The sequence below is a fragment of the Cydia amplana genome, chromosome 7, assembly GCF_948474715.1.
Source record: "Cydia amplana chromosome 7, ilCydAmpl1.1, whole genome shotgun sequence".
Taxonomy (NCBI): Eukaryota; Metazoa; Arthropoda; class Insecta; order Lepidoptera; family Tortricidae; genus Cydia; species Cydia amplana.
In genome coordinates, this window is record NC_086075.1 from 18683357 (window position 1) to 18700415 (window position 17059).

The 17059-nt window shown below is 37.8% G+C and overlaps 2 protein-coding genes across 2 annotated transcripts in view; one reads left to right on the forward strand and one right to left on the reverse strand.

The window, feature by feature from the left end:
- Positions 1-10213, forward strand: part of LOC134649659 (aminopeptidase N-like) — a 28113-nt gene extending 17900 nt beyond the window's left edge. The window contains exons 8-16 of the mRNA XM_063504497.1: positions 1495-1678; positions 2634-2829; positions 3038-3177; positions 5651-5785; positions 7874-8054; positions 8501-8675; positions 8925-9071; positions 9493-9571; positions 9969-10213. Of these exons, the coding sequence (XP_063360567.1) occupies positions 1495-1678; positions 2634-2829; positions 3038-3177; positions 5651-5785; positions 7874-8054; positions 8501-8675; positions 8925-9071; positions 9493-9571; positions 9969-10190 (1459 nt within the window). The 3' untranslated portion in view covers positions 10191-10213. The remainder of the gene's footprint in view (positions 1-1494; positions 1679-2633; positions 2830-3037; positions 3178-5650; positions 5786-7873; positions 8055-8500; positions 8676-8924; positions 9072-9492; positions 9572-9968) is intronic.
- LOC134649538 (membrane alanyl aminopeptidase-like) overlaps positions 1-17059 on the reverse strand; it is a 123359-nt gene that overhangs the window by 72217 nt on the left and 34083 nt on the right. The gene's annotated exons all lie outside the window — the stretch shown is intronic.

Genomic DNA, 17059 nt, shown 5'->3' on the forward strand with positions numbered 1-17059 from the left:
GGTTCCGTACCCAAAGGGTAAAAAACGGGACCCTATTACTAAGACTTCGCTGTCAGTCCGTCCGTCCGTCTGTCACCAGAGGGCCTACCGCGAACCACGTTCGACGTGTTGCCTCTCTGTCGCACTTGTATATTCGTACGTAAGTGTGACAGGGAGGCAACACGTCGAACGTGGTTCGCGGTAGGCCCTCAGGCTGTATCTCATGAACCGCGATAGCTAGACAGTTTAAATGTTCACAAATGATGTATCTCTGTTCCCGCTATAACAACAAATACTAAAAATAAAATAAAATAAATATTTAAGGGGGGCCCCTATACAAAAAACACGATTTTTTGCTCTATTTTTTGTTGATGGTGCGAAACCCTTCGTGCGCGAGTTCGACTCGCACTTGGCCGGTTTATAAATGCGAGACCAGTTGTTTCTCGAGTTTACTAGTTGTTTATTCATTTGGCTTGTAATTAGCAACAAACTTAATCACCGAGTACTTGTAAAGTCAAGGGACTTTGTTAGTAAACACATGGTAAACACCATTACTTAATTATGTTGATCTGTCCATGCAACATGTGGATCCAATAACAACGCAGGGCAACGTGTTACAATACACGGTAGACAATAAATGTAAGGAAATTATGTATATCGCGTATAAATAATGAGTTTTTAAATACATCCCGACGTTTTAAACCCTATCCATGGGAGATTGGGGACAAAATATATTTTCACCTGTGTCAAAATTACAATGTGCAGAACTACCCATTTACAAAAAAGTATTAAACAATAGTATTTTATACAATCGTGATAGAGCTTTTCAGTCGAGTACCGTCTCGTACCGAGGAAGGTACGAGATTGAAAAGCTTGATTATATCACTATTGTATACAATACTTTTTCTACGAGTCAACAAAAAAAATACTTAAAACTAGTAGAAGAATCATATATGTAGATAAAAAAAATAAAAGTATACAGCTAAGATGCGCGAGCAGGCGCGATACCTTCATACTCGTACGCGACCCGGCCCCCGCGCCCCGCGCCCCCGGCTGGCTGGTCAACGACACCTTCTCATAACTCATGAGGCCCTGGTACTTGCTCCGCGCTTTCGATTGGTCAATTTCATTATAGTTGACTAAACTGTATCGAAATGAATATTATAGTTGCCTAAACAGTATCGAAATGAATATTATAGTTGAGTTGGGGTCCCATAGTGAAAAAAGTATGCGATTTAACTTTGGTATACGAAGTCTTAATTCAAGCATTGCAGTCGACGAGTAGAAAAAATTAAAAACTTAACTGTAGGTCCTTTTATTCGGCTGAAAGTATAAAACTTTTCATGCATGTAGCTCTTATAAAAAAATACCAGTAACAACTCGTCAAGCGGTGGTCGGTCTTCCCTCGTACTGAAAACAAGAACTATGATGCAATACAAAACCCCGTCATACTTGGAGTTAAGAAACCGAAGCATCAAGTTAGGTACCCAGATGTATGCTAATCATTTTTTGCAGTTCCCGTGCCGCCGCTACACCAGCCAATCTCTACGCCGCCATGCAACAGGCTCTCAATGAGTCCAATCACACCATTCCCTACCAATTGGCCACAGTCATGACTCGCTGGGAGACTCAGAGCGGCTTCCCGGTTCTGAACGTGAGACGCACGTCACCTGAGGCCAACTCGATCTTCGTAGACCAGGTAAGTTCGTACCAGGTAGTTAGGTATATCTGTCCAGCTATGTGTTTAGCTAAGCTGTAGTCACACCATACCAGCTTGTATTTACGCTGCTATACAATGAGTCCAACGACAACCGATTGTGGCACTTATGGCTACAGGCTTAGGTACGACCTGATGCTAACTATATAAGGTGATGCATTCTAATTCAACCCACAGAAGAACAGGTCCTTTTTAACTATTAATAACATACCACTGAACTATTTGACTGGTTATACAAATACCTCAACATAAAAAATGCAATATCACTTTCGTTTATGAATTTACCAAATCAAGAGTTAAATCCCTTTAATTCATTTATCGACTCGTAGTGGATAACAACAAAATCGTTTTGAAATGCTGAACGGTCGGCTCCCATGATAATCCGGGCAAGCCACTTAACCAAATGGATCGTGCTAAAAACACTTAAGTTGCTTTTCAAAAGGTACGTGAAAACGTGAGATGGGATTTTTAAAGAGGTTAAAAACAAGTCTGCTAAAATGAGGTATTTCTTAAGGTTAAGCGCTTGGAATGTTCAAAATATGCTACTTAACTTATCTGCCTTAAAAGTGGCCTGATTCATATAGAATTTAACTGCCCCATCCCATCCCCGAATCAATTTTTTTTCAACAAAAAATCAATTAATTCAACAAAAAGGTAATCCGTCACATGCTTTGTAATTGCACAAATCCACACAAGCATCGTCCCGGTTTTGCTTCATTTTTTCATGAACTCATGACGCTTGAAGGGTAACATTCTGCAACAAGCTTCATTAAAACATCTATAAACTAATGCCCATTCCCAACCTGCACCAAGCCTGGCCTTAAAGTTCCCACTATGCTGGCATCGCTCCCACGCTGTATGGTGATGGAAACTTTTTGGATCATCCAAGATCCAGATCTCGTTGGAATGTTTTGGTATTCATTTTATTATATCGCAGGAACGCTACCTGACCGACCGCTCGCAGCCCTCCGCCGAACGTTGGCACGTGCCCCTCAACTGGGTGCTGTCTACCAACATCGACTTCAGCGATACCAGTCCGCAAGGCTGGCTGCCGCCGACCTACCCTGCCACGTCCTTCGACATCCCCGGTCTGGCTGACGCTGAGTGGTTCATCGTTAATAAGCAGCAGACTGGTAAATATAGTCTAATGATTCTGAGGGAAATTACAGCGAAATGATCTCTCATTTTACGCACTCCAATTAAAGAGTTCTTCAAATTTAGTCTGAAAATACTCGAGTTACGTGCGAAGTTACGTCGCAAATTCAAAACGTAGATATGAGCTATTGCAAAATCCGCGACAGGACACGATCAAATTATTGAAGTATTTGTCATTTCTCACAGGTTACTACAGAGTGAACTACGATTCCTCCAACTGGGAGGCTTTGATGAAGGTCCTGGCCGAGTCCCACGAGACTATCAATGTTCTCAACCGCGCTCAGCTCGTCGACGATGCTTTCAACCTGGCTAGGAACGGTCGCCTTGTAAGTTTTTTTATCTTTACTTACCGAAAGTTCGGCCTAACAAACTCGAAACGTACCTGAAACATGCCTTTTACAAGTTGCGTAACTCGTGCTCTTTTGTGTAAGTAACTTCATTATTTAGGCTACGGCTACGAAGCGCCAAAGGTTGTACGTGACCGTATGTGTTGTTCTATTTGATCTGTAAGTTTGAACAATCTTTTATTTGAACTCCGTACTAAATATTATATGGATGGAGTATTATTTTGTATAGAGACGGCCGCTATAGGTATGACGCCACCGCTATCCCAGGACACAGACGCAGAGCTTAAGGTTTGGGTGTTTTATAAATCACATACTGTTATTAAAAAAATAACGAGTATAAATCCATATCACCTAAGAACTCGTTTTTTACCACAATCCACAGACAATTTAATAATACGATGCTTTCGCCTTTTTCTATCTTTATTTCAACATCGTTCCTATTTCAACCGTTATTAGAACCAATACCTTTGAAAATAAAATACCAAGAGACCAATTCAAACTTACATTCTGATATCAAAACGATATCTAAGTGATGTCAGTCGCTCGTGCATTTCGCTCGTAATTGTTTGTACATATATTTTGCCGAGTCAGATGCACTAGCGACTGTAATCCTTTATATATAACTAGCGACCCGCCCCGGATTCGCACGGGTTAACAAATTATACATAAACCTTCCTCTTGAATCACTCTATCTATTAAAAAAACCGCATCAGAATCTGTTGCGAAGATTTAAAGATCTAAATATACATACGGACAGACAGACAGGGAAACGACTTTGTTTTATACTATGTAGTGATTTTGATGTCACAATGAAAATGTCAATTGACCTCCAGTCCGTTATTCTCGAAACATAATTGGAATTAAGTTACATTTTTATAAACGTCTACCAGTTGTTGCAGTTGCAAATGGCACATCCATTTATCATAATAATTGGAGTGGAACAAAACAGAAATTGTGGCCTGCGATATTAACTGAAAGTTTGCCCTGAATAATAACTAGATTCAGCGCTGGAGTTTTTGTTACGTATTTCAGAGGTAGATGAAGTTTGCATTTATAGTCAACTTGGTGTTCAGTATAAGTATTATATAGTTGTATAATTCGAAAACAGTGTATAGGAGTATGTCGGCGGCCGATTGTAAATGATAACTTGCAAGAATTTGTTTTCATAGCCATTTCGTACCTTTGTCGCACATTTAAGCCCCATTTACAGTGTCATTCTATGGAACTTGCTAACTATTACAACAAGCACTGAATGCTCCTGAATGAAATTGTCCTGAATGCTGAATTTACTAGCGACTTTTGTTTACATAGTTCTTAGCAAGTTCCATAGAATGACACTTTAGATGTAGACATTGCTAAGTACTAAGTGCAGCGTACAATGAATTCAGTTGATCGACCGAATACCGCAATGTAACGAAAATCGCTTAAAAATTCTTAAACCCTCTAAATGGGGCTTTATTGTATTATGGTGTTACGGAAATAATTATAAATAGTGGAGTATGGTTTCATCCCAAAAAATCAAGATTGAACTATTATACCTATCGTTAAAAAAAGTATAATTAAATCTCTATTCTTCTTCCATGCAGTCTTTCATGGATACAAGTAAGTACGAAAAAGTTGGTTTAGTTAATCGTAATTATTCAAATCAAGTATTTTTTTCTTTTATAACAGCTACAAAGAAAATTAATTAGGGAAACGTTAATTGATTAAAAATCCGCTTGTTTCGATGCTTCGCTAAAAGCTGAAAAAAGTTTGTAAACAAAATTGTGTAGTTTTTCATCCCATTTGCATTTCTAACGGAGCGAAATTAATTTGCATTGTCCTAGTTTCTTATTTTGAATTCCCGCTAGAACAATGTGAGATATTCTACATTCTCCCGTGTGTTAATTGTTGGTATTATTTTTCTCCCGAACGTAGCTATAGTCCTCCGTTTAAGGATAAATATTATGCTGAATACAGTAAGTAATAAGTTAAGAAAGTCTGAGTAATTAAGCCTGACATGATTCTTTTTACCCTGATGAGATAGTGTCGCTACAATAAAAATTACTCAGGTTTTCGTACTTTTTAGGGTTCCGTACTCAAAGGGAAACGGGACCCTATTACTAAGAGTCCATCTGTCTGTCCGTCTATCTGTCATCGGGCTGTATCTCATGAACCGTGATAGCTATTGAAATTTTCACAGATGACGTATTCTGTTGCCGCTATAACAACAAATACTAAAAAGTATGGAACCCTCGGTGGGCGAGTCTAACTCGCACTTTTCCGGTTTTTTTTTTGTATCGAGCCAATATCAACCTTTTAAAGTTTTGGTTGGAGTCTGCCCTTGCAAATATACCTAGTCTAGTTTCCTTCTGAATATTTCACGGCATTTGACCTTGATTAAAATAGGTAAAAAAACCATAAAAAATTTCAATTTTGCTTTAGCCCCCTCTTAAATGAACCATGTTCCCAGGACTACCGCGTCGCATTCGAGCTCTCCCTGTACCTGGAGGATGAGAAGGACTACATTCCCTGGGGCTCCGTGCAGAGAGCCTGGAACTACCTGGACGTGGTGCTCAGTGGCTCTGCGGCGTACGAAATATTCCAAGTAAGTTCTTTCTTTCTATCCCTAGTAATAACAAAAACACACTTTAAATGACCGTTAGTAGAAGACATCAGCTCTCCCTGTACCTGGAGGATGAGAAGGACTACATTCCCTGGGGATCTGTGCAGAGAGCCTGGAACTACCTGGACGTGGTGCTCAGTGGCTCTGCGGCATACGAAATATTCCAAGTAAGTTCTTTCTTTCTATCCCTAGTAATAACAAAAACACACTTTAAATGACCGTTAGTAGAAGACATCAGCTCTCCCTGTACCTGGAGGATGAGAAGGACTACATTCCCTGGGGATCTGTGCAGAGAGCCTGGAACTACCTGGACGTGGTGCTCAGTGGCTCTGCGGCGTACGAAATATTCCAAGTAAGTTCTTTCTTTCTATCCCTAGTAATAACAGAAACACACTTCAAATGACTATTAGTAGATGACATCAGCTCTCCCTGTACCTGGAGCATGAGAAGGACTACATTCCCTGGGGATCTGTGCAGAGAGCCTGGAACTACCTGGACGCGTGGTGCTCAGTGGCTCTGCGGCGTACAAAATATTCCAAGTAAGTTCTTTCTTTCTATTCCTAGTAATAACAGAACACACACTTTAAAGGACGAGTAGTAGATGACATCAGCTCTCGCTGTACCTGGAGGATGAGAAGGACTACATTCCCTGGGGCTCTGTGCAGAGAGCCTGGAACTACCTGGACGTGGTGCTCAGTGGCTCTGCGTCGTACGAAATATTCCAAGTAAGTTCTTTTTCTGCATCCCAAAACATCACGTAATTATACTTCATTGATATTAAATCTCGAAAATTAAACAAATATATAAGTCGTTACAGCACGTTATTACATTACAATCTTCAACAAACAGGCTCGCATTATTACCCCTTGACTCTGAATGAGTGCCATTCAGAGCAAAGTACAGATCACTTACCTGATAGATAGACTAAACAATATAATGGCTCCTCTACACGTTGGGCCATTATACTGGGCCACTTAGATGGGCCAGCGTGTAGAGAGGGTAGTGTTGTCGGATGGCTTATGGCGCATCGGGAAGGCGATGGAATGGCCACGGTGTCCACCAGCGATGGTGCGTACGCATCTACACGTGGCCCATTCCATAGTGCGTGCTCTCAACCACCGCATGGCCATCTCGCTGGTCCAGCATTGGGCCATCGTGTACAGGAGCCATGAGTACGGTAAAACTACCCAACTATAGTCCAGAGTATCTTAATTCTTACCATTATTTTACTAAACTAACTCACAATGCATCTCCCTCGTACTGACATTGGTGCAAGCGAGGGCGTGAGACATGTTACTATAAATTTCCATTACTACATTTACTTTTGGTGGTTTTTTTACTGACAATTGCTGCTGATTCGTCATCCTAATTTCACTTTTACAACAAGTCTCCTTAAACGATTCTAAATACGGAGTGTAATGAAGTAAGTCTATGGGGAAAAGGTACGAAAGATCGAAATGAATAGGCATGGATTTGACCTTTTCAATACGTGAGCGCCTTATTGAATGTATTGTGAGAAATATGAGGCAGGAAATATGCCTTTTATAATTCGGGCATATTTTATTAAATGATGGTACTCAGGTACGGGTTGCATTTATAAACCTTATTATTGTAAAGTACATAACAATATAGAAATGAGATTGTTGAAAAGGCGGCATTCGGGATGGTTTTAGAGACTTTATCTTTTTAATTGAAGATTAGCAGCTAAGTTTGTAAATATGCATGCTTTCTTATTTATTTGTTTAGAAACAAACGGTCTCGTATTGCTACATTGGATACAATTGCATTTAGTAATATTGTAGACTTACAGTTTCCTTAATTGTATTATATAAACCTGAACATTAAAATATGAAAATACATAAGAATTATGTAACGTAAGAAGTTACATCGTCAATCACTAATGATTATTTTTTCTAACCTATTGTGTAAACTTTATCATCGACTCCAAAATAATGCTTAGTACAAAACATATTTAAGTACCTCTCATTAAATATTTGCCCTTAAAATTCGGACGTCTGCCAACTAGTCAAATCGTCTTTGGAAGATAGTTATCTAACCTCATCTTTCCAGGAATACGTCTTGAAGCTCACGGCGCCCATGTACGAGGAGTTGGGCTTCAACGCGTTATCTACCGAGGAACTCGTGACCGCGTACCACAGGAACATCATGCTGGACTTCAACTGTCGCTATGGCAACCAAGACTGTCTCAATACGGCTTCGGAGCTCCTACAGCAGTTCAGGGACAATCCTTGTAAGTTATCTTCTTTGTTCTTTTCATCTTGTTACCGGATGTTAGAGTGTAGGGTCTCGAATCGTATTCATAGACTGCGTTTCCACCAGAGGTGAGCGAGGATGCGTAAAGAGGGATGCGTTTGTTAAGTACCAATTGAAAATTGTCCACTGGACTGAGCGAGGATAGGTAATCTTTTATCTACTTATGAATTTAATTTACATTTACTCGCTATTAATGCTGAAGTCGCAATTTAAACATCACCTCAAAAGATAACTCACGGTAGAAGGATCCGGGTCCGTCCCGAGGCGTCCGACTTTTGGTTTTTGCAGAAATCATCACGTGATTACCGCGGCTGTCTATAGAAAACGAAGTTTCGGACGCCACGGTTCCTATTCGTACCCGAACCATCCTACCGTGAGTCATCCTTAAGGTGGTGCTTATTTTAAACGTCACATATCTTCTAGCTCAACGCCTAAACCCTGACATCCAGACGACGGTCTACTGCGCCGGTCTCCGCAGCGGAGACGCAGATAACTTCAACTTCTTGTGGCAGCTTTTTGAAGCCAGCACCGACGCTAGCGAACAATCCATCTTGCTGAACGCTATGGGATGTACCGGCGATGAGACAATCAGGCAAAAGTAAGTAGAAATATGAATGCCGAAGTTATTTGAAATTTTTTGTTATTCACGACTGTTTAATAATTGACGTAGCTTCTAGTGGTCAGATGTGGTTTCTGATACTCGCCAAGTCCTCTCGCAATCCTGACAAAGAAACAAAACATGTCAGGGGAAATCCTGACGTATGGCAACCCTAGATGCAATCGACCCTTAGCGTCACATTCATAAGTACATAAAATTCTGACTCACTATTATTTTTATCTTTCGCAGTTATCTGAACCAAGTGATCGATGACGAATCACCCGTGAGAGAGCAGGACAAGCATACGATTGTCGTGTCCGTCATCAACTCGAGTCCTCAGGGCATGGAGGCTGCATTGGATTTCGTCATTGAAAACTGGCCTGAAATTCAACCGAGGTTAGTTTGAAATATAGTAATAAACACTTAAAACTTTTCACATAAGTAAAGTCTATTTTTTTATTCGGTAGACTAAAATGACATTTCATAGTATGAAATGACATTTTATGTTCATACTATGAACTGTAATTTCAGTCTACCGAATAAAAAAATAGACTTTAGACAATATTTTTAAGTAACTAGATAATCATAGTCATTTTTAATGGAGTAATAAAATGTGTCTTCTCTATTTTTCAAAATTACAATTAAATGTTTTTGATAAGTACAGTTTTATTATAATCTTGCCTGGATATATACTACTTTATTACGTTCCTTGTTTTTTTATTACCGACTAATTTTGTGCCAGCTTTTTTTAAATCAAAAGATTGCAAATTGTTCAAAAAATATACTTACTGATATTTTTGTATGCTTTTTCATACAGAGTGCAAGGCTTGACCGGAACGACCAACATCCTCAATGCTTTTGGCAGTAGGCTTACAACACAGGCGCATTTGGATAAGGTAGATTTAATTGGGTTTTAACTACTTTTCCCCTAATGTATCGAGCAATCATGCTGTTATTATATATTCTACTATTGTTATGTAAAAAAATATTGCTTTTACCAATAAAAGTTCTGATTCTGATACATGTCCAATTTTCATACACTTAAAACATTTGTCGTATCTCCAAGGTTATAGATTCAGATATTCTACATTATATTTTAATTTTTTTACTGTTTGTCATCAACTCAAACCATAGGATATAGGTTAGCTATCAATACTCCACGCCAATGTTTCAAAGGAAAAATATACTTTCTTTCTTTACTTAGATTACGTTTTTTATCAACCTTGTGAAAGATTTATTTAGCTTGACTTGTATAAAGAAGTAACTATTGTAACTAACCCTTCTTTTATCTAGATCAACGAGCTAGTCAGCCGGCATGAAGCCATCTTAACAGCCGGAGAGCAGGCTTCCATCGGCGCCATCAGGGAGAACGTCGCCGCCTCCATCTCCTGGTCTACTGACAACTACGCCGGGGTCAACTCCTGGCTCAGTCTGACCTTCAGGAACAGCGCGACTGCCATCACTTCTAGTTTCCTAGTCGTATTCTCAGTTGCGGTTGCTGTATTTAATTATTGAATTAAATAAATTAGTATAAGGAAGGAACTGAAATCGGTGTTGATGTTGTTTCTAACCATTCAACAAAACTTTAATAAACATAGTTTATTTAAGCAACTCATGTGCTCATACTAATTATGTTCCGAAAACATTCAGAATAAAGTATATTTTTAAGAAAACTGTCTTAAAATAATCAATATAAATAGTTTTACTATAATTTACTTCTCAACCTAGCCTATCAAGTTGACAGCACGAGGAGATGGTTGACTCTATTTACGACAGATGAAATAAAAGAACCTTCCAACTTAAAAAAATAGGCATGTAGATATAAAATTAAACGTACTTCGAAAAAAATATTAAAACTTTTGGGCTTAAGAAGGCTATGTTTAGGGTTTGCAATCCGGATCCGAAATGTATGAAATTATCCGGATCTAGATCCGAATCCGCAGGTCTTCCCATACATTTCGGATCCGTCGTGCAAACCCTAGCTATTTTTGTTATTTAAGGGCCGTGGAATAAAAGATTATATGCGGATTAGATAATTATATTGATTTATCTTTTGTAAAACACTGGGAAGCAAGTATAGGTCCGTTCAAGTTCAAAGAGAGGGTATACAAGAATTACCAGAGTAAAAATAAATTAACTCAGTGTTGCTACATTTCAATGTATAACTCGATATCGATTACATTTGATTATAATTATTATTATGATTGATTTTTGTTTAAGTATAAACATTATTAAATAAAACCAACACGCCCCCTCAAAAATGAATCACCTATTTACATACATGTAGCATTAATTCAGAGACCATATATTACTTCCGAGTGTATGCTGGGAAATATATTAATTACATTATGATCCAACATTCGTTGCAAGGATTAGGGAAAACCCAGTAAAACCTAATCAGACCATTTGCATCAATTAATTAATCAAATTCACATTATTTTCATGATCATCACAGAAAATATTTTCAACACAATTTACAATCATTCCAATAATTACTTATTCAAGACCCATCCTGCTTCTCATCTTTTGAAAAGTAACTGCAGGCAACGGCTTCGTCAATACATCGGCCAATTGATCACCTGTAGGAACATACACTAATTTTATTACATTATTTTGAATTTGTTCCCTTGAGTTGATGTCAATATGTTTTGACCTTTTATGGCAAGTTGGATTATTTGCTATACTTATACATCCGTTGTTGTCTTCAAATATAATGATTGGGTCAGTAATTTTTAAATTAATACTGTTTGCAAGAGACTTAAGCCATAATGCTTCTTTAACTGCTTCATATAAAGCCATATATTCAGCTTCAGTAGATGATGCTGCTACTGAAACCTGTCTCTTTGTACACCAAGTAATTGTGCATTGCTCAAATAATTGAAATACATAACCAGTAGTACTTCTTCTATCACAATTATCACTGCCTCCCCAATCAGAGTCGGCATACCCACTTAAAAGGTTTTTATAGCTACCTCTTTTGTAGGTTAATTTTAAATCCATAGTACCTTTTATATACCTAAGTACCCTTTTTAAACATTGCCACAATTGTTGATTATTATTATTTGTATACCGACTTAGTATATTAACTGAAGCACTCAAATCAGGTCGTGTACATAACATTAGATACATTAAGCATCCTATAAGGTTACGACAAGGGGCATCATAATTTATTTTTGAGTTTAATGCCTCATAGTTAAGTTTTGCTTCAGTGGGGGTAGACACGGGATTACATTCACTCATGTTAAATTTACTTAGTATAGTTTGGATGTATGCACTTTGGTCTAAGGTAATAGTGTCACTGTACCGTGTTACTTTTATACCGAGAAAGAATTGGATGTCCTCAAGATCCGTCATTTCAAACTTAGTTTTTAAGTAATTTTTAAAATCATTCATTGTTTGAATATCGGCACACACTATAACCAAATCATCAACATACAGTACAACGTAAATATTTTTGTTAATGTCTCCTTTATCTAAAATATATATACATCTATCGACTGACGAATTTTGAAAGCCTTTTTCCTTAAGTGATTGCTCGAAGATCTCGAACCAACATCTCGCTGCCTGTTTAAGCCCATACAAAGCTTTGTTTAATTTGCACACGTAATCATTTTTATTTAAAACACCGTCTGGAACTTTCATATATATTTCTTCTTTTAGAGTTCCATTTAAAAAGGCTGTTTTAACATCCATATGATGAATTAACAAGTTATTTTGATTAGCGAAACTAATTATAAATCGAAAACTAGCAATTCTAGCAACAGGTGCAAACGTTTCATTATAGTCAGTCAAGTATTCTTGGCTAAAACCTCGAGCTACCAGACGAGCTTTATACCTTAAAGGCTTTCCAAATCCGTCACTTTTAATCGTAAAAATCCATTTACAATCAACTATGTTTTTATTCGCGGGTCGTGGTACAAGTGTCCACGTATCATTAATTTTTAATGAATTTAATTCGTCCCTAACTGCCTTCTCCCACTGAGGCCTATCATCAAGGGTTTTAATTTCATGAAATGTTTTTGGTACTTTACTTGTGATCGACTGTACACTATACAAATAATCGTCATCAATTTCATTATATGACACAGGCGTACGACCTTTAAGCCTATCACTTCGCCTAGGTGCACTCGGGTTCGACTCATCACTATTTACAGGTGTCTCGGGTGTATCAGAGTTTATCTCAGGTTCAAGTGGTTCATTGGAATTTAATCTGCGAATTTTACTTGGCCTGCCTTGCTCATCAACTTTCGAATACGTTGATTTAGGAACGTGTGTATCTTGAGACGTTTGCGATACTGATTTTGGCACAAAAGCACTATCAGTTTTGTCCTGGGAATATTCAATTTTACTCCCTTCTGGCCTTGGCCTGGACACAAGAAAATTCGTCTCATCTACCACAACATCCCTGACAGTAACACACTTTTCGCATTCTGTGTTCCATACCTTATAACCGTTTGGCTCGTAACCTACCAATATGCCTTTCCAAGATTTATCATCAAATTTAGTTTTACCGGTTTTATTATGGACAAACACAGTTGAACCAAACACTTTAAGGGTTTTGATACTAGGTTTTTTATCGTGCCACATCTCATATGGTGTTTTAGACTGTTTTAAAGCCCTTGTTGGTGTTATATTGATTAAGTGTACAGCAGTTTGTACTGCTTCACCCCACAAACTTTTATTCAATTTAGCACCAGTTAACATAGAACGAGCCTTTTCAGTTATTGTCCGCACCATGCGTTCCGACACACCATTTAACTGTGGAGTCCTAGGTACTGTTAAATGATAAGTTATACCCTTTTCCTTGCAAAAATCTTTCATGTCGGTAGATAAATATTCTCCACCGTTGTCACAATACAAATTTACTAATTTGAGGTTAAATTTTGCTTCACTTTTTGCAACAAAGTCCTTAAACGCTGAGAATACGTCTGATTTATATGTTAGTGTATATACGACACAATAATGTGTATACTGATCAACAAACAAAACAAAATAATTTTTGTTGTCAGTTGTCGGTGGAGTAATAGGACCGCAGACATCCGAGTGTACAATAAATAAAGGTCGTTTAACATAACTTTTATCCTTAGCCTTATTAAAGGGTAGTCGCGCCTGTTTTCCATTTATGCAAGCTTCGCACAAGTTGTCATTTGGAACTACTTTTTCAATCTGTTGCATGTCTTCAACCATATTATTTGCTTTTATTTCAAGGAATTTAGTTTTACTTATATGACCTAAACGTTCGTGCCATAATTTGTAAGAATCATTACTGCTTTGACATACTTGGGAAACAGACTGATTTATTCTAGCAGGCAGATCAAAATCTACAACAATTACATTGCCCGGGGAAGATTTACCTTTCATGATGACCTCACCATCCCTCATGACGCAGCAGGTACCATCTGGTTCGAATATTATTCTGCAGCCAGCCTTCTGCATCTTCGAGACTGACAGCAAGTTGTATGGCACCTCCGGACTGAACAGCACGTTCTCCAAAACACCAGGAACACCGACATTGCTGACGACATTGATATGGCCTCGTTTTGTTGCTGAAATAAATGTATTAGTTTTAGCAATAGACATTTTAACAGGTGTACTTAATATTTCGCAAGTATTAAAAAAATCATCCCTGGTTATAAGATGTTCCGATGCACCGGAGTCCAATAAAAATGTCAGTTTGATTGCGTTATTATCTTGCAGGTGCTCGCCGGCCATAAATGCAAATCCAGAGAAATCATCTGACGTCGATGCTTGATTTAACTGAACATTTTGAACTGTTCTCGGCCTGTCAGGGTTATTTTGCTGGTTGTTGTTCCTCTTGAAGTAATAACAATCGTTCTTAGTATGTCCTTTGCGACCACAGTGATGACATTTCACGAATTTCGATTTAAACTTTCCTTTGAACCTTTTATTATTTTGCCGAGGGTAGTTATGATTAGGATTTTCATCGCTAAATTTCCGTTTTTTGCTTGTTTCACCTTTGTTCTCAACATGTAACACTTTTAGACTTGTGTCACCTCCTTCGTTTTTCAATTTAACTTCATGATCTAACAGCCTGGTTTTGACAAAAACCAAAGTCAAGCTATCTTCCGACAAAGTTTCAATAGCCGTTATAACGCCGTCATATGATCCAGGCAGGGTCAGCAACAAATGCGCAACCTTGTCCGTCTCGTCTAATTTTGCCCCGGCCGCAATCAACTCCGTGATTAAATCATCAAATAAAGTAAAATGTTTTACTAGGGACATATCACCCTGTAGCTTTAAACATAACAGTTTTTTTCGTAAAGCCAATTGAGTTGCTAAACTTTTACGTTCATACAACGAATCAAGATTTTCAAACACTTCTTTGGCTGTAATTGTGTCATTTACAAATCCAATATACGAATCAGATAAATACTCAACTAGAATGTTCTTCGCCATTCGATTGTTGCTCACCCAGTCCTCATTTTGAACCTCAGGAATTTCGTTGTCAATAACATCAATCACATTTAATTCACTGAGCAACGATCGCATTCGAAATTTCCATATACTATATTTTTCACCATCGAAAGGCCTAATGTTCCGTTTTTGTTTAAACTTGTCCATTGTTAACGGTTACCAATTTTTTTACTATGACACTTTCACTTTACACTGATTTTAATATTTACACTTTTACAACGACCATACTATTACTTTTAAAATGCTGGACACATAACCTTTTGTTATTTAAGGGCCGTGGAATAAAAGATTATATGCGGATTAGATAATTATATTGATTTATCTTTTGTAAAACACTGGGAAGCAAGTATAGGTCCGTTCAAGTTCAAAGAGAGGGTATACAAGAATTACCAGAGTAAAAATAAATTAACTCAGTGTTGCTACATTTCAATGTATAACTCGATATCGATTACATTTGATTATAATTATTATTATGATTGATTTTTGTTTAAGTATAAACATTATTAAATAAAACCAACAGCTATGTTGCAGAGTGCATTAATGTAAGTAGGTACCTAGCTGTATATCACTTGATGATTATGACTCATAGGTATTCTAAAGTACGTAGTATGATCGTAAGCATCTACTTGGCCATACTTAACCTTGTCATTCGTTGTGTCTGATAAATATTTCAACGCTTTATCTTACAACTGTGAAAAACCAAAGAAGTCATTTAACTACAACAATCAATCAATTTATAGTAGATGTTTTTGGATAAGAAATCAGTTTAGAACTCATGCCCAAGATCAACACATCGATGTAATTTTAAATCCGCAAACAAAATGCGGACTATATTTGTTTTCTGTTTCGTTTTCGGTGTAGTGTCATCGTTGCCAATAAAGATTGAAGAAGAACCGGACTTACAAATTCTTCAAGAAGTACCAGAGTCGTCACTGCCTGATCTACCCGAAGACGATGTCGTAGAATATGATCCAGATTTTCCAATTTTACCAGAGTTACCACTATCAGAGATACCAGAAGATGGAATCGAAGGAGTTGATCCCGACTTACCAATTCACCTAGAGATTCCAATACCAATAATATTAGACCCGCCTGAAAACCCAGAACTTGTTCAATCTGATTTGCTTGAAGATAGTATCGACGACAGTGAACCAAATCATCTCGGATCACCAGATAATATACCAATAATGATTGAAAATGGTATTGAAGAAGGACCTAACATAGCCATGAGGAATCAAATTCGACCTGGCATGCACGTATCCCGGTACCTAGTAGAACTCGTACCTAACTCAGCCAGTGGCACTTTTAGCGGACGTTTAACAGCTTCAGTGATAATAAGTGATGCTGGTACACTGGAAGATCCTATTGTATTCCACGTAGAAGATTTGAATATTAATTCTGTAATATTTTCTATTACTGGAAGTTCAACAATGAACGCAGCCGACTTTAATGTCGATGATGGTCTCTTGGCAATTGAAACTGGGGTCGAAATGTCATTGTACACGTTGCTTATTGAATACACGGGCTCATTGAGTAGCACTGGTTCGGGATTTTGGACGGGAGCCTTCGATGACTTGTGAGTACAAAGTTTTTTATTTGAAATATCTTTAGATGGTACAGTCAGCATCAACAGTAGCTGATAAAACAACGCGCCAGAAGTAATATAGAGCTAGAGCTATATTATATCTCTACAGTTCACATTCAAAAGCATGTAGATAATAGTTGTACATAGCATATATATGTTATTAGATTATGGTAGGTAGTCTCGTAGTAGTATACTTTTAACGCGTAGACTTTTGATGCTGACTGTACATAAACAATTTCGCTTACACAACACACTGTAATTTTGTAAGGAAAAGTGAATCTTAGCTACTGAATGTGAAGTTTGCAACATATAAGACAAAAAATATAAGTCATAGTTATGTTAAAATAACTCCAAAACCATTCAA